The sequence below is a fragment of the Halichoeres trimaculatus genome, unplaced genomic scaffold (assembly GCF_033239565.1).
Source record: "Halichoeres trimaculatus isolate MK-OKI-2021-1 unplaced genomic scaffold, fHalTri1.1 fHalTri1_scaffold_12, whole genome shotgun sequence".
Classification (NCBI taxonomy): Eukaryota; Metazoa; Chordata; class Actinopteri; order Labriformes; family Labridae; genus Halichoeres; species Halichoeres trimaculatus.
In genome coordinates this window covers 23,819,293-23,842,169 of record NW_027437190.1, presented here as the reverse complement: position 1 = coordinate 23,842,169, position 22,877 = coordinate 23,819,293, and the positions used below count along the sequence as shown (strand labels likewise).

At 41.1% G+C, this 22,877-nt stretch overlaps 1 protein-coding gene across 2 annotated transcripts; it reads left to right on the top strand.

The window, feature by feature from the left end:
* The first annotated feature begins 368 nt into the window (after positions 1 to 368).
* Positions 369 to 22,837, top strand: zbtb7b (zinc finger and BTB domain containing 7B). Of its 2 annotated transcripts, none has more exons than XM_074684463.1 (4): positions 369 to 737; positions 2,618 to 2,716; positions 18,589 to 19,664; positions 19,829 to 22,837. In XM_074684463.1, the coding sequence occupies exons 3-4, from the start codon at positions 18,595 to 18,597 to the stop codon at positions 20,454 to 20,456; spliced, it is 1,698 nt and encodes a 565-aa protein (XP_074540564.1). In that variant the 5' UTR covers positions 369 to 737; positions 2,618 to 2,716; positions 18,589 to 18,594; the 3' UTR covers positions 20,457 to 22,837. The 2 variants fall into 2 exon arrangements, with proteins under 2 accessions (XP_074540564.1, XP_074540563.1); XM_074684462.1 differs by having other exon boundaries at positions 369 to 756.
* Positions 22,838 to 22,877: the final 40 nt, after the last annotated feature.

The following is a 22,877-nucleotide window of genomic DNA, read 5'->3' as shown; positions in this document are numbered from 1 at the left end:
GCGCGCCGACTTCTACCTGTCTGTCAATCTGTGAGTCCTGGATAGCTTTAGCGAAGCGAATTATGCTGAGTCATGAAGAGGGCAGGGGGCTCCAAGTCATTTCCAACCAGAAGTGGTTCCTTGAATAATATGAGTGGGCTAGATATGGGTAGATGTCTTTCACCTCACCTGTACCTACCTATGCTTGATGATGCCCAAAGGCGAAGGGGGAGAAGGAACAGGGTCTGCAAGCCAGCCCACCTTTCTCTCCCTCCTACCGCGACGGGCACCGCGACAGACATCGCAGCTGGCCTATCGCACAAGAGCCGGACCCCCTCCTCCCCCGCTTCCCCCCTCCCTTCCCCTGTGCCCTGCCCACCCTGGCGGTCTCCTCTCCAGCCCTGCCAGAGCCAATCCGTGGCTGGGCGTAAGTAGGGCAAGCCGCTTCCTGGTTCTCAGAAAGAAGGAGCAGGGAGTCGTAGTGGGCCGGCGGAGGCAGCGGACAGGGGGGTCAGAGCAGTGCGGAGAGCCGGTCTGCAGGAAAGGTGTAGTGACAAAAAACACCGACGCACAGTTTGGAGAAGACTACAACCTCTTCGTTGTGAAGTTGAGGACAGCAGGACTGGCGACCACCCCACAAAGCAGAAAAAAACAAGAGTGGGCTGAATAAAAGAAGAAGTTTGAAAAGTTGACAGGGTGGTACGGAATATCCAGGAAGTGTGGAGCCCGGTCAGGTGGGAGGCGACCGGTCTGAACAGGTGACACACCGGCGCTCAGGTAACCGCTTCACCTGCCTGCTCACCTCTTCTTTTCAAACTGTGGCACACGTTAGGTAAATGTAATCTAAGGACACCTCTGTTTGCTAAGAAAGCACTCTGCTCGCGTTAACGTTCAGCCTTCCTCCTTCCCGGTTTGAACAGGGTCACGGGAGGACAATCCCACGTCACGGGTGTTCGGTAACTCCCGTCGACTTTTATTCCCTCTTTACAATGCAGCCAGGGCGCATTTTAGCTTTGCTGTTCACAAAGTGGAACACCGGCTTTTATTTTTTAGGAGCAGGTGCTGCGGCTTCTGTTTGATGTGCGCGTCCAGGTGAGGAAGAGAGATATAGAGGGAGAGAGTGGGGTCGGCGGGTACATTTCTGGAGACTGGGCTGCTAATTATAGCCGAGAACACCGGCTGACATCCAAAACCTAACCTGCTCTCACGCACATCACCTGCCTCTGCCTCCATGGGCACGCAGAGCAATGCACCTATTGGCTTTAAGTTCTTGCACCTAAATAATGATGAAATCATGATCTACCCCTTGTAAACACACATCAGTGGTCTGTTAATCATCGTTATCATCATCATCCTCCCCACGGCGCACCCAGTGTTTTATTTTAATCCTGCCACCATCCTGTGTTACAATAGGATGTGCTCAAGCTGTAATGTTAGGTTAAGGCTTCTTTCTGCCTACCTCATGGGTGGGGAGAGCTGTCATGCCAGTGGGCTTTTTGTGTGTGTCATTACAGTCTGCGCTGCTGACTCGCCCCTCTGACAGACCGGCCTAACAAGCTCGACTGGCTTGGGTTTGGTTTCCCTGTCTTGGGCACAGCCTGTTTGGTTAAATCTTTAGCCGTCCATGCAGGTAGTTAATGCCTTCTGCCCTCCAGGCAGCAGCCGGTCTTCACAGCTCTTTCAGCTCTTCTCAGTCTTTGAGGGGCTGAGGGGATCTATTTTTTGGCTTTTATGCTGACTGGGAGAAGTTTTGAAGAAGTAAAGGCTCCTTTTGTCTGATCTAAGTTTTTCTTCCTGCGTGCCAGCATCTTTCATGTGAGTGGACGTGTTTTGAGTGCTCTCTCGTTCTGGGCTGATTCCTCACACATGGAAGAACCATCAGGGTTTTGAAATAAATTCTTAATGCCAGCTCTGTTTGCCCCATTCTGTCTGCGATATAATTGGACATCTGTGCCTCATCCCTCCTTCCTGTCGTCCTGACATGACCTGCATCCTGCTCACCTCTCTTCAGGCCATGTTCTCGTAGCTAATGCCTGTGTTTGTTTCAGTATTGTATGTTTAGCTGACATGTTGTCACTGAAGATTTCTTGGAAAGCTAGTAAATCATCACTTCTGTAAAGAACGTTTTCAATTGAATTGAATTGAAAGAGATCAGTGTGTGTGTGTTTGTAGGAGAGGGCGTACTGTTGCATGCTTGCGTGGGCTTTCCCACATTTTACAGACTGTTGGGGAACTTCTTTCTAAAGAAGTCAAAGTAGGAAGCGGTTGGTTTCTATCAGTGTCCTTTTTTTTATCTGCGTCCTTTTTTTTCTGCTCTATTACTAGAACCCCCACCCCCCAACACACACACACACACACGCACGCACCTACACACATGTTCACATACAGACACTCCACCCCCACTTACAGCTGAAGTATCATGTGACTGCTCGTCTATGTTTCTGATTATCCACACATTGTGACTTTATTTAAGTCATTATAAAAAGCAAAGAACACGTGGCTTAATTAGTCAGTACTTTTTGATTTCATGATATCAGCTTTCTAGAATTTGTATACTTGGTGAATGTGTGACTCAACAGCTTTCATTAGTAATTCTTTCAGCAAGTCAGGTTTTAATGCTTGTCACCTTCTCCCACAGGTGTATGAACTCTGCTGAACTCTGAACCAAAGAGGAAGGGAACGTGCTGGAAGCAAAAGATAGCAGGCATCCATCTTTTTCTGAGTTTATGGACTGGAGGTAGGAATCATTTTTTTAAAAATGTACTTTTTATACAGTATTAACCCACTCTCGTGAAAATACAGATCTACAATTGGAAAAAGATTATGTTGATTTTTAAAATTTCGAAATTCAAGAAAATCTGATTTTAAAGTGAATTTGTCTGAAGTATTCTTCCAACATGTTGTACGGCAAAGGTACGAATACCCGTTCCAAACAGCCTCCCTTTAAGGTGGGGCAAAAGGATCAGACTAAGATTTAAACTGTTTTTATATTTGTGTGTCAATAATGGTGGGCACTTTGAGACATGTGTGTCTTCTAATTTAGGGATGTTGGTTTCAGTGTAACTCAAGAGAAGTCCAAAACTTAATAGCAAAAAAAAAAAAAATCAAAAATTTTGAGACTTAAGTTCAACCTTCAGCTTATTTAAACCAAAACCAACTGTTCACCATACATTTTCTGGTAGTTACTTTTGTAAAGCAACCCTTTAACTTGCATGTGAAAGCTGCGTGGGGTATTGAAAGGTTTCACGTTTAGGCTGTTTGAACGATTTGGGAGATCTCGAAAGGGTCCTGTAAAGAGCAGCTAAGAAAAATGAACGATGAACAGACGGTGAGAGTATTTGTATGATTGGCTGCAAAGTGTCTTGTTATACTGCTTGATGACTGCTGGATGCTCGTTCAAAGTACTGACTCGCAATCAAACAAATACATCATCTTAAGAGGAACTAGAAAGCCTTCAACTTTGTCCCTTCCTGGGTTTTGAATTTGATTTGTTGCTGCTGGTGTCACTAAAAAAATTCAAGTCAGTGCATTTATTAGACTAGGACTAGGAATTACACCAACTTTGTAATGCGGTAGAAAAACGAACCAATTTGAGTGAAAATGCTCAGAGCTCTTTCTATTTATTGAGTTCTCATCCAAAGTTTTCTCTTGTGTTACCTGGTATCACTTTTCAAATGTTGTTTCATTTTGTCAAGATTTACTTCATAAAGTTGTTATATAATCTTTAAGAAGATGAATACCAAAAAATAGACACAGATAATAGCTCGTCATAGTCAGACAATTGTCTAAGATCATTTAAGTACATGAAATGTCCAAGAAACACAATTAAGCTGTGCCATTAAGAATAATTAGTTCCCTGTTATGATCATCCAAAACGTTCAGTCTATGTCTGCTTTGTCAGCTTGCCTACTTTTTTAAGGATAGCTTACATGTGTTTGTCCTTGGATCAATATGAGCTGTATAAATGCGGTCAAGCAGTTAAATATTTTATTAACGACCTGAACATAAACTCCTCTCTTGTTTGATGGCTGCTGATACTCCATTTGCTTTTACTCTGCAATGGCACAAGAGAAGGACATATTCTTTAAATGAGCTCATGTTATCTTTTGGTTTTGTTACATGACATTATCACCACAAAGTGATTTCCGGGAAAGAAAATTAAAGAGTTGATATTGAGTTTAAAGCAGTAATATTTTGGACTACATCAAAGAGCAGAGGGAAGAGTTCCCAGATGGCAGCGACGGTTACAGCTTATTCTGCTTCAGGCAAACATTATGCTAGCAAGCTTTTAAGCCTGAAATTGGAAAAAAAAATAACAATCTGAAAAAAAAATGAAATTATTGAAATTTTGAAAAAGTGTGATTTTTTTTCTGCATAGGTTTTGTGTCTATTTTAGCTTACTGTGACTATTTTTAGAGGTGAACAGGCATAAAAATAATAAGATTTAACAAACTTATGTCTCTAGTTTCATCATTTCATCAAAAGTAATAATGCCTTAAACACTGATGAAGCCTGTTTTTGGCCGTAGTCCCCTGGTTTAATGTTGTGTCTTACATCCAAGAATAATAAAAATAACATATTGTGTGTACTACAGACAGAGTTGTTATCACTTACAGATTTGGGGTTTTATAATCACAGGTGGTAATGTTAAATTTTCCAACTAAATTAACGTATTCTGTCCTCAATTTTGGTGTGCTAAAGGTACACTATAAAGACTCTTCCTGCTGCCGCCTTGATAAATATCGTCCCTTTGCTTTAGGGTGGCACATTTTTATTTCAAAGTACTCCCAAATGGCTCTTATGGCAAGTCAAAAGTGATTTGCTCTTTGTGTGAAACAGATATAGGATATCACAGATGCACTCTGAGTTTGAGCTACTTCCTATGAGTGAAGCATGCAGGTGCAGCTACTCAGACTGATGTCGGGGTGCAACTGCAGCACAAAAGCTGGCAAAGAACTTATTGGTGTTGTGAAATTGCAAACCTGAAAAGAGCAAATGCTGTCCCACTCACCAGAGATCACTGAGTGAGTAATCAGTTATCTCTGAATAACTGCACACCAGAATGGCATTGATGTGACATTTCCTCAAGTCACTTGTACACTTTTTGTAATTTAAAATCTATCAGAGACACCATCTCTGTTGCGTGACAGTTTTATCCTTGGAAGACAAAGAAATGAACGCAATATTTCACAGAGTAAGCACCCAGAAGCTGTCTCAGACCCCTGATGGTTTCAGATCCAACAGTGTGGCAGTAAAGGTTTTATTTGAATAACAGATCTGAGTCTCAAGATCAGAAAGTAACTGCTTTACAATTTCATTTGGACACACAGTCTGGTTTGAAACCAAATATTGATTTAAAATATGTGATTCAGTCTGATAAATGACAGCCCCCTTTGCTAATTGTACTTATGTCACGCAAATATGGAAACATCTAGCTCTTCAAAGGTCAACTACCTACAGGTTTTATGGAAACATCAGAAAGTAAAGTGTGTGTGTTTGTGTGTGTGTGTGTGTGTGTGTGTGTGTGTGTGTGTGTGTGTGTGTGTGTGTGTGTGTGTGTGTGTGTGTGTGTGTGTGTGTGTGTGTGTGTGTGTGTGTGTGTGTGTGTGTGTGTGATGGGCCAGTTAGTCTGGCACATCATGTGACCTTGGCTTTGTCTGGTGACAACCATGTGTCTGTAAACTGATGGGGTAGGGGGAAGTTACAGCAAGTGGTCTGTCAGGCGAGGAACAGACACACACACACACACACACACACACACACACACACACACACACACGCACGCACACACACACAAACACGCACACACACAAACTAACACAAAACCCAGTCCGACATATGCATGAAGACACTCATGTGTACAAATATTTATAAATACGTACATGTGTGCATTCAGTTCCAGGAAATGCTTTAATTAGGACATGTAAGCCCATGTAAATTCCCCCTTTTTCAAACCCGGGTCTTTCAGTTTCATACAAACCCAATGAGTGGGAGGAAGGTGGGGTGAGAGAGTCAGAACAGGGGAGGGAAACCAGGAGTCGAAGAGCTACAGGTGTTTCTTTCTGACCCCAACATTCGAAGGTGAATGTAACACCATTTTCTCGGGTCTTTCTTCTACGTGGCTTCTTGAAACAATCAGCAAAAGACTCATTCTTCCAAACTCTCGTAGTGTGTTCTTGCGAAAGTAAAGAATTATCTTGACATCAACAGGTGCTATACTTAACAATGTAAATAGTTTAGTGTAACTGTTTCTTGTTGAATCACAGCTTTTGTACACTGATGTAACTAATGGTATGATTGGAAGTGTTCTTTGACCCTCCGCACACACACCTCATTCTCACCATATATGGCTGTTGTTTCTCCACAAATAGAGGCAATAATGACAGGGGGTTGACTAAATGTCTGTTAACTAGTCTGCTGCCACTACAGTTGAGTCTTGCCCCCACTCGATCTGTGTCAATAGAGGAAGTTCTGTATCTGCCATTTCCTCTTTTCAGTCATGAGTTTCTGTAGCATTTGACAGCCCTCCCTCGCTCTCGACCACCGGCCGCGCAGCCCACGCCTCCCCAGCATCAACCAATCCGCAGGTGGCTGTGACTCTTCTTCTTGTAAAGAGTTGGAGAAGAAAGATAGAAACTGAACAGACAGGGCTTGAGAAAGTGAACATGATTCAGCTCTTATGGTAACAGAACAAATGTTTCTATACTCAATGAGCGGGCGGTTATCATAAATAGGTACAGTGAGACAACATTTCAGGGAAAGTGAGAACAAACACCCAAATATGAGCAGGAGATGGGAGCTGAAACAGACCCTTTCATGTGTGATCTTCAAAGGGGAACTCCAGCTGCAGATGGGGATTCTTTTACTCCAAAAACAGCTTCAGTCTTTCCCGTTTGGAAAATGAAATCACAGAATTTTGTTCGTAAATAAAACAAATTCATAGGGGGTATTTAGAAGAACATAATATAGGTTCGGGGCATTCAGACACAGACATTTTCACTATTGAATTTTACGTTTTTATTCTACTTATTTACCAAAGTGAAATAATAATAGTAAAATGGTGCTTATCGTTTATATTTTATTCAGTCATCTCCCTCTACTGATGGATTAAAATAGCTGTCAATAAGACAAGAGGAGAAACCATCATAGCTAGCTGTTGTTTTCAGCTGGTTTAACCATATGTCTGCCATTGTTTTTTCACTCTTCACGGTAAGATTTGTGTGTTAGTCAGCTTAAGCACATGTCAGGGTCTTGTCATAAAGTTATTCTGAAGCTCTGACATAATTCCTAGATTACAGTTACAGTAAAAAAACAAATGTTCTCCTCCCCTCGCTGTAATACTGACATGTCGTCAGGCTGATTTATCAGGAAGGTGACACATCTTTTTTCACATGTCCGCTGGTTTCATTCTTCTGTTTCTTCCTTTTCAAAGTTTTGTATTTTTTCTTCACGCAAAGGCTGTCTCTGCTTGACTTTTCTGCGTAACTTTGCCCTCAGTGTATCTCTTTATCTGCTTTAGTTCACCATCTTTACTGAGCTCAGGAAGAGGAAACTGATCAGGATCTGTCAGTTTTTGCAACATTTTGTGTGTGTGTGTGTGTGTGTGTGTGTGTGTGTGCACATTTATTCAGTGCTTTTGCAATATCTTCCTCTGAAACAGGAGGTCATCGGTAGGAGAGCAGCAGTTGTTTAGACCCTCCCTATAATAGGGAAACTTGACTCATTGCAAACAACAGACACCACACTTGCACAGCAGTAACATTTAGCTTAAAGATTATGAATACGTGGTCCTATCTACAGAGGCGGCAAAATAAAACTAAAAAAAAAGATTCTGTAGTTATCTGCAGCCTCCATCATGCATTTATTTTAACTTTCAGTCTTATTGAAGACATTGGTTTGCACAACTTCCCTCCTTGAACATAAAAAATGTTCAGGCTGACTCAAATAAGTAACTGTATACGCCATATTTTAATACACATCATGTTTCTTCTTCAGCCTCAGATCATCCAACCAAATCCCTGATCTGATCACTGTACAACTCATCATAAAAGTTTATAAAAGATAAACTTCACACCCAAAAATGTATCTTTAAAACATTCCTCATACACAGATACATGCACGTGAATCCAATCAATTGTGAATTAAGGGCATAGTCATACTGGCCCCATTCGAACTGTGCCATACACAAGCACAATTACCCCCCTGCAGCTCTGTTCCCTTACTAAAGAGTACGGCCAACGGTCACACTACTCCAATATGAACCAGACTTTAGCAGGTATCCACACTTGAAGGCCCGCCCAGCTCATTGTGAAGCATCTGTTTTCACAAAGTGCGATCTCATCAGAACTCTGCTAAAACTTAAGTCGCATGCTTATGGTCATACTGGCCAAACAATCAAGACTTTAGGGTTGAAGGGTGTTTAAGCACGGTACAGTTTGCCAGTGTGACTGCATCCTTAGTTTCACAGCCATGAACACCCCATCGAAAAATTTAAACATGCTTGTATAAATACAAATTATCTGTTGTGGACAACCTTTAATCAACTGTATAACCAATTCCTTCTAATTTTGTGATAAATTTTTCTCAATAATATGGACAAGATATATTCATGAAGAAAAGAATGAGATTCAAAACTTATCACAAAAACAATCTAGAAACAAACACAATTCAGAACTAAAAAAATCAGGCACACATAAAAGATATCAAATTACTCATTTATATTTTTTTAAAATCGACCTTCACTAAAGGTTAGGAAAATCATTTAGAGCCTTTACTTGATTAAAACAAGTGCAAAGATGCCATCAAAATGAAACAAATAGATTGTTTCAAGAAAGAAAAAAATTGTTTAAATTGTAAGCCATCAACACACATCAAATATTTGGGACAAGAAAATACACAAAAAATGTAATGCTTGAAAAAATACGCCCAAACACACATCTGGAGGAACATCCACTAACTAATCAGGATTAAATGCAACTGGTTTCCAACATGTTTGGTAACCCCTCTCCATCCAGGAACATGTGACAGTATGAGGTTTCCATCAGAGGGGACTCCAACGGGGCTGAGTCTCTTTGAAGTAAAAATTGGTAGAGACGTGCAGATTAAATCTATTTGCTCTCTTAATTCTTGCAACTAAAACCAAAGTGTGTTGTTTACCACCAGCAGTGAGTGACACTGAGCTCCGACTGATCATTCAGTAACAGCACAGGGACAACCACAGGCAGCAACACCCAAAGCAAACCAGAAAGGGTGGGCAACACTTTGCCTAGAAGTGTGGAGCTGATGGCGGTCACACATCGTGTGAAGAAAACTTACAGGGGTGTTTTTGAAATGAGAGGTCCCTAAAGGATTGTTCATCAGTTATGTTTGACGGAGTTAACGTGGTTTTAAATTTGTTCTGTAAGTAAAGTATAAAATGATCTGTAGGTGATTAGGGGTTCAACAATTTTCCAGATCAAATTGAGTTTTAGCTTCAAAAGTTTAAATTAATTAAAAAGTTTTTTTTGGATCACTCAATATATGAAAGTAATTTGCAGTTTTCAAAAAAAGCGTTCAGTAAGTTGTGTGAAGAACATAACAAAAGCTCAAGTTTCATCATGTCATCAAATTTTTAAATGTAGATACTTATAATAAAATGTAGTTTTCAACATATTTAAATCAATGTTTCTGTTGCTCTGGTTAACAATAAAAATATGTTCTGTTTTTCCCTTAAAGAAATTGATCAAGACGTTTTATTAAAGGAGTCACTTTGCTTATTGTCTTCATAAATACATGAAATGCATTTAAATGTTGCATAAAATAAATAAACCCCTCTGGATCGAGACTCGAATTCAAGTTAGGTAAGATGAACACCCACGCAGATCATTTGTATGCCCGGCAGCCGACATGTTGAAACACCCCCGCAGAGTGACAGCGAACATGCTGATAAATGACAGTATGCTTGACTGTAATGAGGCTTTATCACAGTGTTTGCATTACAGTTTGACACATGCAGAGCAATCACCTTTCCACCTCTGGTATTATCAAATTCATCAGCTCAAAGAGCTCTGAAATGTCATTAAAACCACACAAACTGAAATTAAGTCTCTCTCCAGTACTTGCAGTTAAGACTACACAGGGTGCAATAAGTGATTCGCCCACACACAGTTTTGGAGTGTTTGGGGGAAGAAACTGCTGACCAGATAAAGAGGTATGAGAGTTAGAGAGTTAAGTGTGAAACCACTCTGTCAGCATGCCTTCTCTCTCTCACACACACACACATCTGTACGTGTTCTCCTTCGCAGGGTAAAACTCCCTTTTAGTGATGCTAATGATAGAGCTGCCTGCCACCACATCTCTCCCTCAGACATCTGCACACACACACAAACACACACTTACACCTGCAAGGACTCTGCTACTTCCTGTGGCTGCGTGCATGTATTCACCTCTTGCTCTTTTTTCTTCTATCTCCCAATCGTCATGTCACTGCTCTCCTCCCTCCTCTCTTACCGTCTTCCCCCTTCCTCTCCCCCTTGTAACTTAACTCTGTCGACTCTTGTTTCATGTCTCCTCGCTAACACAGATTGTTCGGGGCCGGGACTAGATTTTCCTGTCTTCACCTCCCCTCTTCTCTGCTTTATCTTTCAGAGTATCTCAACACCCACTCCCCATTCACTCATTCACGTTTCCCCTCCCCCATACACTCTGTTTTTGGTGAGATTTCTAAGAACATGTGTGTTTTTAGAAAACATACCTCCCTCATGTTTCCTTTTGTTGTCTCTTAAATCTCATTCTCTTTTCCTCTTTCCAACCTCAGATTGATTTTTTTTCCTGCTCATCCTGTCACTCCAGTAAACACAGCAAGAGTACACAATGTTTACGCACTGATTTCTGCTGAAAATGATCGGCAGAAATTAAACAAAGTCTTTACATTTTTAATGACTGGGAAAACTGAATTGATGGATCCCAAAAATATTTTTTTAACTCTGAATATGTAGCGTTATGGACAAAAGATAGATAAATGGCAACACACCACTGTTTTAATTTTGAATAAAATATTTAATTTTTTAATAAACGGCAGGTATTTAAATTTTAAAGAAAATAAGGCATTATAAAAACAGAAAAAAGAAGCTTTGATACAATTATTCATGAGGCTAAGTTAAGGAAACATAATTTCTTGTCATTTAAAAGTTGTGTATATAAAAAAATCGTCACTTAAATTTTCAGAAGTAGAAAGACTTACTGAATTTACTTTGTCATTTTTTTACGCGCATTTTAACAATTCTTTATAACACTTTTTAGATCAGGTGAATTTTTTTTTTAGTTAACAGTATCTTTCAGTTAGTCACCTGTCAGTCAGTATGTTAGCACGAGATCCAACTATCAAGATGCATTGAAATGCCACAATCAGACCGAAAACGGGTTTAGCATAGCTCGATTGACACATCTGGATGAAGCAACTGCGATTGGACCGCAATAAGATTCGGGAGGACTTGCCAAGTCTTGGTACACCTCAGTGTTCAGGGTAAGGAAATTTCACCCAAGAGGAAGTAGATGATGAATGGGGTCACTTGAACACAACAAACAAACAAACACCATTTAATGTAATTTACATGCACAGTATGTAAGAAACATAAAGAGCGACAGCTCTTGTTTTGGGAGAACTTTAGCACCAGAAACATAGACTGTGTAATAAATGAGCAGGTTCAGGGTGTCACCTTTTTGTCTTTGATATAGAGTTGTGAACCTTTTCACCAGTTGCTGCCACATGAAAAAGTTGACTCAGTCACATTTTGTTCAAGTTTGGATGAGGTAGAGGGGTGAGGTTGCGCTTTAGCCTCTTTGCTAACTGCTAAAGTGTGGCGGCATGTCTATGAAGTAAACCATGCCTTTAATCAGGAAAAGTTCATTACCTACAATATTTTTATACCAGAGTTTTCAGAAATATTTTTTAGGTTGCAGCTTGTGCTTGCAGTATTCAAAGTGACTAAATTCACTAAAACTTTTTGAAATTACTTCTAAACAGATACCCTCCAAAAGGCTCCAAATTTTACTTGAAAAGTAATCCTGATTACAAATTCTCAAGTTTCATTGAGCATTATTGGACTCTGAGGTCTGTCATCCATAGACTCTTTAAATTGACATAGTCACCGTGAAGTCATCTGTCTATTTTTTGACTGATTTTTGGAGTAAATTGTAGGGGGGGGGGGCTTATAAAAGTGAGGCAGGCTTTGAGCCTCTACACTAACAGCTATAAGGGCTCCCACCTTTCAATCAGCTAAACTGTGCCTCTAATTGGACAAACTTGTTATCTTAATATCTTCGAAACTGCTGATTAAGAAAAAGAAACCAGCCTCTGTACTTTGTGTGCCATTAGAGAAATTAGCATTTTGTTCCAGGCTGTGAACGTGTTTATTTTTTGCTGTTGAATCGTCTTTTTGGCTTGGTGTGTTTGTGGTTTATGGTATTTGCAGAGCTAAAGTGAACACTCAAAGAACCGTAGTTTTTTGCCCTTTTGCATTGTCTCATATTTTCAGACCGCAGGGTTGTCACTTGGCATGACCTTGCTGTGTCATAGAGAATTTCATTCTACTGAAAGGAAATTTCCAATAAGCTTCAGACAGGACTGGACCTATATGTTCACCCAAATGTCTTGTCCCATGTGTTGATAAGCTGATAATCCTGCAGCAGATTCTTACTGGTGTTCAGGTCGGGCATGCAAACGTGCTGCTGCTGGAGCTCACAGTGGAGTGTTTGTGGTGTGGTAGGGTGAGGGGATAAGGGCCTCTGCTCTGCCAGCCAAATGAATAATGTAATGTGTTCTTGGAACTAAGACCACAATGTGCGCATGCGTCTCCACATACACACATACACACACCATAATGCCCCAGTTACAGTAAAGACAGAGGAGGGATTAGTTGCTGTGTCTTTTCTTGAATAAAAGACAGAGAAAACTTCTGTTGTGTAACATCAGCTTACCGGACTTCTTTTTTCAATAAAGTCCCTCGAGTCATGACCAGGTGAAAGCATCAAAATTATCATGATGGTGTCTCAGCTCTTGTCTTCGACAAATTCAAATGCAGATTCAAATTCTTCCTGGTCGGTCTGTTTTTATATCTCCTGGTGGGATGCAAATGTACAGTCCAGAGTAGACTGTTGGGATGCAGGGCAGGTGGAGCTTTTATCTCCTGGCAGAGATGAGCTTTATTGTTAGAAGACCTGAGTGTTTCTGTTTGTGTATAACTGGGTATTTTTTTTTGTTTTCGATGTAAAGGTTTAGCACTCTGGCAGTCCTGGGAGAGTGTTCTGCCTGGCTGAGTGCAGCTTTGGTTTGGCAGAGGTGTGTGTACTCATCTCTTTTCATCCCCCCATTTCCTCCTCCCATAGTCTTCCTCAGAGAAGGTGTCCCAGCACTACACTCCTCTCAGTACCCCAAATAAGTGAAGTGTAAAGAGAGGGACAACTTTTTCTTTCTGTAGCTGTTCAAAGTTAACTGTCACAGACGAGAGGTTGTAAAGGGGGAGACGAGTGTGTGGAAGAGAAACGGTATGAATTTGCTTTTACTTTCCGTGTGTTCGTCTGTGTTGTTGTTTTTCAGGCACAGTGGTGGTTTAGCATTAAAATGTGTTATGTTGTGGTTACGAATAACTTTTGAAATACTGGGTTTTATCCGTGTGAAACACTTGTAGTTGCGTTTGTGAATGTGGCAGTGTGTGTGGAGGAGTGTTTCATCAGCTGCTCATTTTTTTTCAGTCTGTGCTCCTTGACAAAGAAAAGCTCCGGCATCATATAGAAGAACAATTTGACCATTATTAACAAACTTAAAATTTTGGTGAGATCTTTTTTTCAGCCTGCTTTTAATTCAAGTATTTTTGCGTTTAATTCTGATTCAACACTTTCTCAAGTCAACGAATGATCTTATTCTTTAAGCTCCTGAAGTACTGTGAGCAATGTGAAAGCTGTTACAACACATGCAACCTACCATGCGTGTTCAACTTTAACCAGCATTTGCGCACCCACAGCCGGTCACAAACACACACATACAGGAACTTTGGAAAACATCTGACATCAGAATTTATAAAAGCATTACTCCCTTTTCCTCTCAGCCACAGTTTTCTGTGAATGGTATAAAGTCATATTTTCCCCCTTAGAGCTGGAGTCAATATAATTGAGGTGGACTGGGAAAACTTGCAGCCTTTAACGGAAAATAAGACCCATAAAAATAATACTAACAGTTCTAGTTCTATTCATTGCAAACACACAGTGTATACACAAAGATTTCACGATATAGGCACAGAATACTTTGACCTGCTGAAGAGAGAAGCTTTGTGTTTAGGTTTGGTCAGTGCTGCTGCTGCTGCTGCAGTCATTTCCCTGGCCTTTGAACAATTGGATCTAATTTTTATGTTACCCTGAGTTGTGCTGGGGGACAGCAATGGTAGAGTTAAGTTTCCATTTCTCCTTCATTGCCAAACAAATCTGTGTTGGAGACACTTTCACTCATGTCTGATTAGGCTGTTACTTTTTGCTAATCCAGTGTTTGACTCAGTTGTAGCATTAGATTTTGACAGCTTAAGAATAACTGGAAACTTACACATTATTGTTTTATTTTTGGAAAATTTAAGAATAAATCCTTATTGTCAAGAGAGAGGAAGAGTGTGCACATAATGAAAGCAAGGGATGAGGAAACAGTAGCGCTGCAGTGGAGGTAAATTCCTCCACTGCCGACAAAGGTGTAGGAGGTGAGAATGAAAAACAAAAAAACAATAAAGACTACATCTGTAGCATTTAATGCTTAACACTGAAAAAGATGGCTGATTTTTCATAAACAAAATATTTTTTATAAGACTGTACGTTATAGTTTACATGTTCTGCCATGACTCACAAGGACTTTAAATGACACACCTAACAGTAAATGGTAATACAAGTTTTTTGGCTTTACTGTACTTAACATTAATTAACATGAATAAACATACAATGACAGTAATTGTGTTTTATGTAATGCTGGGACCTGTCTGTATGAGCTTGCATTTTTTTCTTTTTGAAGGCGACGTGTTTGAGGTCTCTCCCCGTATACTGCTCTACCAAAAGTTACCATGTGTTGCAAGATTCAGCAGCTTATGTGAGATGTGCCTTTAGTAAGCAACAAAAACTACAAACAGAACGACAAGTAAAAGGAAGGGGGGGATTTGTGTGTATGTATGTGTGTGCAATGTGTCACTATAAAGTGACTCACAGACAGACTGACAGATGCTTGATGGGAATCACAGCAACTTCTATGCAATCTCATTTTCCGAATACGTATCTGTTCTCAGGAATATGCTTAAAATAACAAATTTGAACCACCAACCTCCCATGGTGTTCTTTTTTTTTTCTTTCACCCCAGCGCCGGAAATTCAACATGCGCTGTAGTGTGCTCCACTAAAACCCTTTTGTGTTTCGCTTTTCTGCACTGTTTCTCAAAAATTTCTCTGCTTGATTGGTTAGTTTGTCTCTTAAAGTGACTTTGCCCTTATTGGGGAGATCTCCAAAATTTGTGCAAACAATACATATATTTCTAAATTGTTTTCTTGATTTTTGGATGGTTTTCAGTTGCATTTAATGATAATCTGAGAAAAGGGGAATCTTAAAAATGTATTGAGTGACATGTTGGTGTGTTCAGCTACAATGAGACAAAGGATGATTTGCACATTGTTAACAGAGTGCAGCTTTGCCTGGGTGATTTGTCACGGATGTTGCACAGTCTGGAAGTTTCTGTAAATCTTTTGTGACCCAAGGACGCAACAAAACTCTTTAAATGTCCATTTGGTCACAAATTTTCGAACACAAGGGGACTTTTTAAAATATTGTATTTCAGCCCGCCAACTCTGACAAGCTGGAACCAGATGATCTTGACATCTGTGATAGAAAATTGGCTTACCTGGTTGGACCATTGACAAACCCTGCTAATCAAAAATATAAATGTTTGCTTGTTCATGTGTTCCTCTCTCGCCTGTGTCAGTGTAGATACACTCATGGAAAACACCACGAGTTAAGTAGATAATTCTCATTAAGGTGTCTTAAATTTCAGTCTCATTGGCAGTGATATTTAACGATATGTGCTTTGTGATGTTTAGAAACTTTGGTTTCAAAGGAAAAGCATTTTGCACCAGTTTGACTCTGTGGTAAAATGTAATATGGTTTACCTCTCATATTGCACCTACCTGAACGTTTGTTGCTGGGTGCAAAATGACTCATAATGGCAATATGATTTTGGTTCTGACGTGATTGTTCACCTTTGACATTTAGTTGAGTTAAATTAAAACGTATTCCTGACATGTTTTTGGTAGAATTAAATGCCCTCCCTCTTTCTGAGGTAGTTAAATGCTTGAGGTATAAAGACTTAGTTTTTCATGACCTCAGATAACGTACATCCTGTCTATCTGCTGGTCTTTTTCTAAAATGGGAGCGGTCGACGAAGCAATCGTGTTTATCGGAAAGTGTTCGGAAAATGGGCTGTTGGGTTTTGGCGAAAGTGGGCGCGTAGGCGACTTCGAAGGGGGGAGGAGGGGTATCTCTAAATCTGCCTTCGTCGACGTGCACCCTCTTTTGATACAACAGGAAGAGAAGCATGTGACAGAATGTGCAAAAGAGGTAGACATCCCCAAGGATCAACACTTAACACTGACTTCTGACGACAAGATCTACCTTTAGAGTTGCACGTCTACGGTTCAAAGGAAGAAGGAAAAAAGTGGTTTTCAAAGAGAGATATAGAAAGCTAAGGAGAGGAGTTGTAGAGAGCAGAAAGATGGATGCCATGAGACACACGCTGCCTCGCCTCCAGCTGACTGTACCAATGTCTATGAAGACAGGGAAGGTAAGGTTAACCTTATCGGCCTCTAGTTACTTGGGCATTTTCCAAGGTGTCACTAACTTAACCAACATTCACAGATTTGATATGGATTGGACCATTGTGAAGGATTTTAGAAATCTGTTGACAAGTTAGGAGATAATCCATTGGCTTTAACATTTTTATTAATTATAGGGGTGGAGTACATTAGTACATCTAAGTGTTCAAAAAAGGCTGGCATCGAGATTGTCACATAACAGGTTAAATCGAACAATAGTGGGTGGGGGGAGCCAAGGACTGGCACGCAACGTGTGTATGTGTGTATTTGTTTTTATACTTGCGTGTATTCGCATCTGTGAGTGTTTGTGTGTGTGTGTGTGTGTGTGTGTGTTTAATAGGGTGTGTTTTGGAGCAGGTTAGTCAGGTGTACCTTCGTTGTGCAAAGCCCTCTGGGCTCTGTACGAACACTGTTATTGGATGGCCAGGGGGCTGCCAGTTGCTATGGGAGGGAGATAAAGGGCAGGGAGGGTGAATCTGTTGGGTGGGTTGTTTGTGGAAAATCTGGTCTGCTCAGGTGTGTTAAGAGATATTGTTGAGCAGGTATATTGTGGACAGGGTGAGGTGCGAGCTTAGGGAGCCAGAGAAAGGAGTTGTTAGGTCTTATTAAAGTTGGGCTTTGTTATAACTCTCAAAGTGGAATGAAGTTATTGATCTCACCCTCCTGATTTTACCATCAGCCTAACACAGTAAACTCATAGGTTAAAAAAAGATAAGGGTATTAAGATAACTCAAGTAACACGATTTGTTCAAGTGTTGCACTTTTGTTGTTCAGGCTAATTCTTCTCTTGCCATTTTTTTCCTTCCTCATTCTTCTGCTGGTACTCCCCCCTTTCACCCACTCTAGCCTGTCACTTCCTCCCTTATCTGCTCCTCTTACCTCTGTCCTCTCTTCGTCAGCCCTTCTTTCTTCTTCAGGTATTTAAATTAACCAGCTAATGCTATAAAGGTTTCACACGGGAATTAACCCACTGCCTTTGGCTACAGCACCCACAGCTCATTGCGTAATCCTTCATCCTTTTGAAGTCTTTAGTATTGACCATTTAGTTTTATGTTGACATACCTTTTCTTGCTTAGATAACTATTTCGCCTTCTCCTTGACATTTTGCCTACCCTGCTGACTCTGTCATCTGTATTGCATTTGTCCTCTAGTGTCCCAAACCCCTTCTCACTGGCGAAAATCACCGCCTCCTGATTTAGTAATCTGTAGAGAAAGTCCTGAGGAGGTGGGGAGGGAAGGATAAGAGGGGAGAGTGGTTGCCAAGCTGGGTTTAAATTGTCCTTCACGTGAACAAACCTCCTTGTCTCAGTCACGCTACGGTAGCTCTACTTTAAGGGACTCTGATGTAAGAAAAGTGTTTTTCTGATTTTTAAGAGCTGCTAAGCTTTGAATTAAAAATCAACAGGGGAAAGAAATCTAATAGCACTGACAAAATATTGTAGTATACAGAAAAAATAAAATGCAATTTCTTGCAAACTGACGTAACTTTGAACGAAGAACTTGACAATTCTCCTGTTTCTTCTTTCACATCACACTGTGATTGTACTTTGTTGTCAAACGATAATAATGTTATACCTTTGATTACACTTTGATTCAGTGTCTGGCTTTCTCACAGATAACTGTACAAAAAAAACATTTTACTTAGTGTCTGAGGCTAATGTTGATACATGGATCAGTACTGAAACTACAGGGTCACGAGACCACATCCTCTCCATTTACCTTCTCTTTCCCTTCTTTATCTCAGGTGGCAATGTCTCCAGGAGAGGACGGTCTGATTGGGATCCCCTTCCCGGAGCACAGCAATGAGCTCCTGTCCCACCTGAATGACCAAAGAAGGGCAGGGCTCCTCTGTGACCTCACTCTGACATCACGAGGGGCACACTACCCAACTCATCGCTCTGTCATGGCTGCTGTTAGTCTCTACTTCCGTCGTTTGTTTGGGGCAGAGGAGGGTGGGGGTGAAGGTGGAGGAGGTTTCAGCGTGTGCCAGCTTGATTGTGTGGCACCCGATGCCCTGGATGCCCTGTTGGAGTTTGCCTACACTGCCACCCTGACCATCCCCAGCTCTGGGATGAGAGATGTGCTGCAAGGGGCTCAGGTTCTAGGTATTCAGTGTGTTGCTGACGCATGCAGGGACATCCTGGGGGAGACGGCTGAGGCAGAAGGAGAGACAGCAGAAGAGCAGAGAGTCCACCAAACAGCTACCAAGAGGATGGTGCATGAACAAATCAGTGTAGAGAAAGGGTCCCGAAGGAAAATAGACAGAAAGAAGTTAAAAAATATGGGGCCACATCACATTAGCTCGTCCATTTTAAACCCATCATCTACATCTCCTGTCTCACACTCATCCCCTGCATCTGACAGCCTTCGCTCCCTGCCGTCTACCCAGCCTCCCAGCCCAGAACCAGCGGAACGCCACCAAGAATTTGCCCACAACGGAAATCTCAGGATGATCAGAGAGCCAGGCAGAGGGGCAACAGTCAACGGAGGGCTACTTCACAGGCTGAATGAGCGTCCCCTTTTAGCCCATCCACCTCCTTTCCAACCCTTGAATGACAAGCTGTCAGAGGATGATGACATGGAGGGTTGTGGTGACGATGCAATTCTAATGGGTGGCACCTCCTTATCTACCTCTGTAGCTGATCGAGGAGCAGCTGCATCAGCAGCGGGAGGTGGTAGAAAGAGGAAATCTCAGACACCTCAGCAGTGCCCTGTTTGTCAGAAGATCATCCATGGAGCCGGAAAACTGCCCCGACACATGAGGACCCACACCGGAGAGAAGCCCTTCCAGTGTACTGCCTGCGGAGTTCGTTTTACCCGGTATGGAAACTTTAATTCATTAGTTTTATCATTAGATACCAGTTCACAATAAAAGTTATCTCAGGTAGTAGGAGGCATGAGGACTATTGTCAGAAACTGATATTTCATGTTTTATCCCCTACCTTCTCTTTTCCCTCTTCCTTCTTTACCTGTGTCTCCTTCAGGAATGATAAATTGAAGATCCACATGAGGAAACACACAGGCGAGCGCCCCTACCCCTGCCCACACTGCCCTGCCAGGTTCCTTCACTCGTATGACCTCAAAAACCACCTGTCCCTCCACAGTGGCGCAAGGCCCTTTGAATGCCCGCTCTGCCACAAGGCCTTTGCCCGGGAAGATCATCTCCAGCGCCACCGCAAGGGGCACAGCTGCCTGGAGCTGCGCACACGCCGACCCAGACGTGGGCCTGAGCTAGATGAGGATGGAATTGTGGATGGAGGGGGGAGGGAGCAGTCCAACCAACTTGAGGCTCTGTCCCTACAGGCTCATTCCTCAGCTTTCCGTCCTCACCCATTATTGGATGGCGTGGGTGTGTCAGGCGCTGGCCCTCCCTACTTGTTTCCAGGTGATGTAGAGAGGGGGCGAGCTCTCGCCCTTCAGGCTCTGGCTCAACTTGGAACACGCAGGCCAGCTGGCTACCCACAGCTATTCCTGAGAGGTCTTGAGCTGCAAGGCAGAGAGGCTGAGGGCGAAGATCCAGGAGTAACCCACTCACCGGGTGTACCGCGTGACCAATGGGCAGACGAAGTGGAAGAGGAAATTGGAGAAGACGAAGCAGAGGAAGAGGAATAGTTAAAAATATGTGTTTGTGTGTGTATGTGTGCGTGCGCGCATGTGTACACATGTGTCTGTTTGATAAAGCATCCACAGTAAAAAAAAAAATCTCACTCAGGTGTCAGGTGGCTGGACTATTCCTGCTTCTCCCATATAGAGAGCGCTTAAAAATCAAGTAAATGAAAATCAAAGAAAAAATGGAAAACGGGTTTTCTCAGATATTTAAAACATTTGTCTTTTGACTCTTTGCTTTCAGTTCTATTGTCTTACAATTTTATTTTCCTTTTGCTGTTTATTTTTATGTATTTAACATATGAGCCGTGTGATTTGATTGAGATGTGTGTGTTGAGTGTGTGGTTTCTGGGATGCTTTTCACTATGCAAATCAAAATCAAAGCAACATTCAGAGCTGCAACATTAAAGGATATTTGAAATATATATTTTAGTTGCAATATAAATTTTGAATCAGGTGCAATTACAGGTAACATAACCTTAATCACAAGAATGGGTTTCCTCTGGTGGTCATCAGTGGAAATGCAGTCTAATTCATCAAACTTGTTCTCTATATCCTAGACAATGTTATTTTCTGTGAGTGATAAAAACTTTGCTTTAATTTGGTACTTGAACCAAAGATTTTAGTTCAGCTGTTTCTTTAATCTTAAGTCAACAGGTGGAGAGAGGAGAACTGTAGCCAATGTTGGGTTTGAGGAGAAGTTTCCTCCCAACCGTTTTGAAAGCCATGAGAAAGAATTTGCTTTCACATTTGAGTGTTTCGAAGCCGTAGAGCTTTTAGTTAAATGCCTGACCAAAAGAGACAAAGTCTGAGTCAATAAGTTGATTCTGATTATGTTTTGGGCAAAACCCCTTTTTCCCCAAAGAACTGTAGTTTTGGTCTTCCATTGCACTCTTTGGGTTCCTTGCTTTTTTTTTTTTTTTTAAAGAAATATAGAAAAGGTGCAAGGCAAATGGATGAATGAAGAGGTTTGGCCCTTATTTTTACTTATTTATTTATTGTTATTTATTACAATTCTTCTGCTGAAACTCCTCTTGAGACCAAATTTAAGGTGTGACAGTCCATTTCTCAGCTAAGTTTTACAAGAAGCAGCAAAGCGCTTAAAGATTTTCGGCTTAACATCTTCATACACCTTATTGCCTTCTTAAGGGAATTTTTCCTCAGAAGCATTCTTTGCACATTGAACCCTGTCAGGTACTGCAATAATTCAGGCACATTCCATCCTCCTCCTCCAGGGTACAGAGAAGGGAACAGAAGTTGTCAGGGGTTTAAAACCTACCATGTAACTTTAACACAAAATTATTTGTCTGTTTGACATTTTCAGATTTCCTGTTGTTCGTTCAACATGTACTGTATTGTATCACATGTTGTTGCATGGCAGTTTTCATAGATCAGCCACCATGCATTTAAAGGGGCCATTTTCTTTTGAGTTAACATCTCCGACCAAAAACCTCTTTTAGTTTATTCTTTACTTCCGGACCAGTAAAATCATACCTTTTGCAGGGTCTTATGGCTCTGAGTGACAGCAGCTGTCTTTTTACTTACCTTGAAACCCATGTAGTCAGAACTTTGTGTAGCATTTGTGCTAATCTGGCTTTGTGTGCACTATCCACTCCTTGTTGTGTATTTTTGTTTCCTGTTTATTTGCACTATGAGATTTGAGAGCCTTGAGCCTTTTTGATTGACCTTTAATAACCAATCCATTAACTCACTCGATTAAAGATTGTGATTGAAACAAAAATATTTCTTTAAAACCCACATACATTAAATATTACTTCTCCTGCATAGTACAGAATAGTACAGTTATTGTCGATTTAACGTTTATCTGGATGATGATGCCTTAGTGTTTTTTTTTGTTTTTTTTGTGCTTCAACTATTCTCAGGAAACCTTGAGCAATGCACTAAGTGATTATACAAAATAAAAATGGAAAGAAGTGGTCTGGTACTGTAGGACAATTAACACCCTTCATGCAAGTGTGAGACCAGTAGATTAAAAAGGGATTTTGTATAATATAAAAAAATATATATACTAATCGTAAGGGAAGAAACATGAAAATTATTGTATTAAAGCTAGTGGCCTTACTGGAACCAGTCCTACTGGAATAACAGTACGACAGTTGATCTTGTTCCTGAAGGGTGTTGGTTTCCCACTCAGAGCTTTGTGAAGGAATAAGGGTTATCTGATGCCAGCTGTGAAGTGTGTTTCTATGTGAGCTCTTTGTTTTCTCAGCTTCGGTGAAGGGACATGGGGTCCTGTGTGACAAGTGACTCCACTATCAGGGATACATTTTTGTCTTTCAGTTTTTAGTGGAATCTCCTCAGAGACATGAATTCATTTCCCCATCATTTGTTTCAGTTAATGTAAAGATAAAAAATAAAGATCTCTATGCTTGCTATTCCCCGTTTCTTTTTTTTTTTAACTGTCAA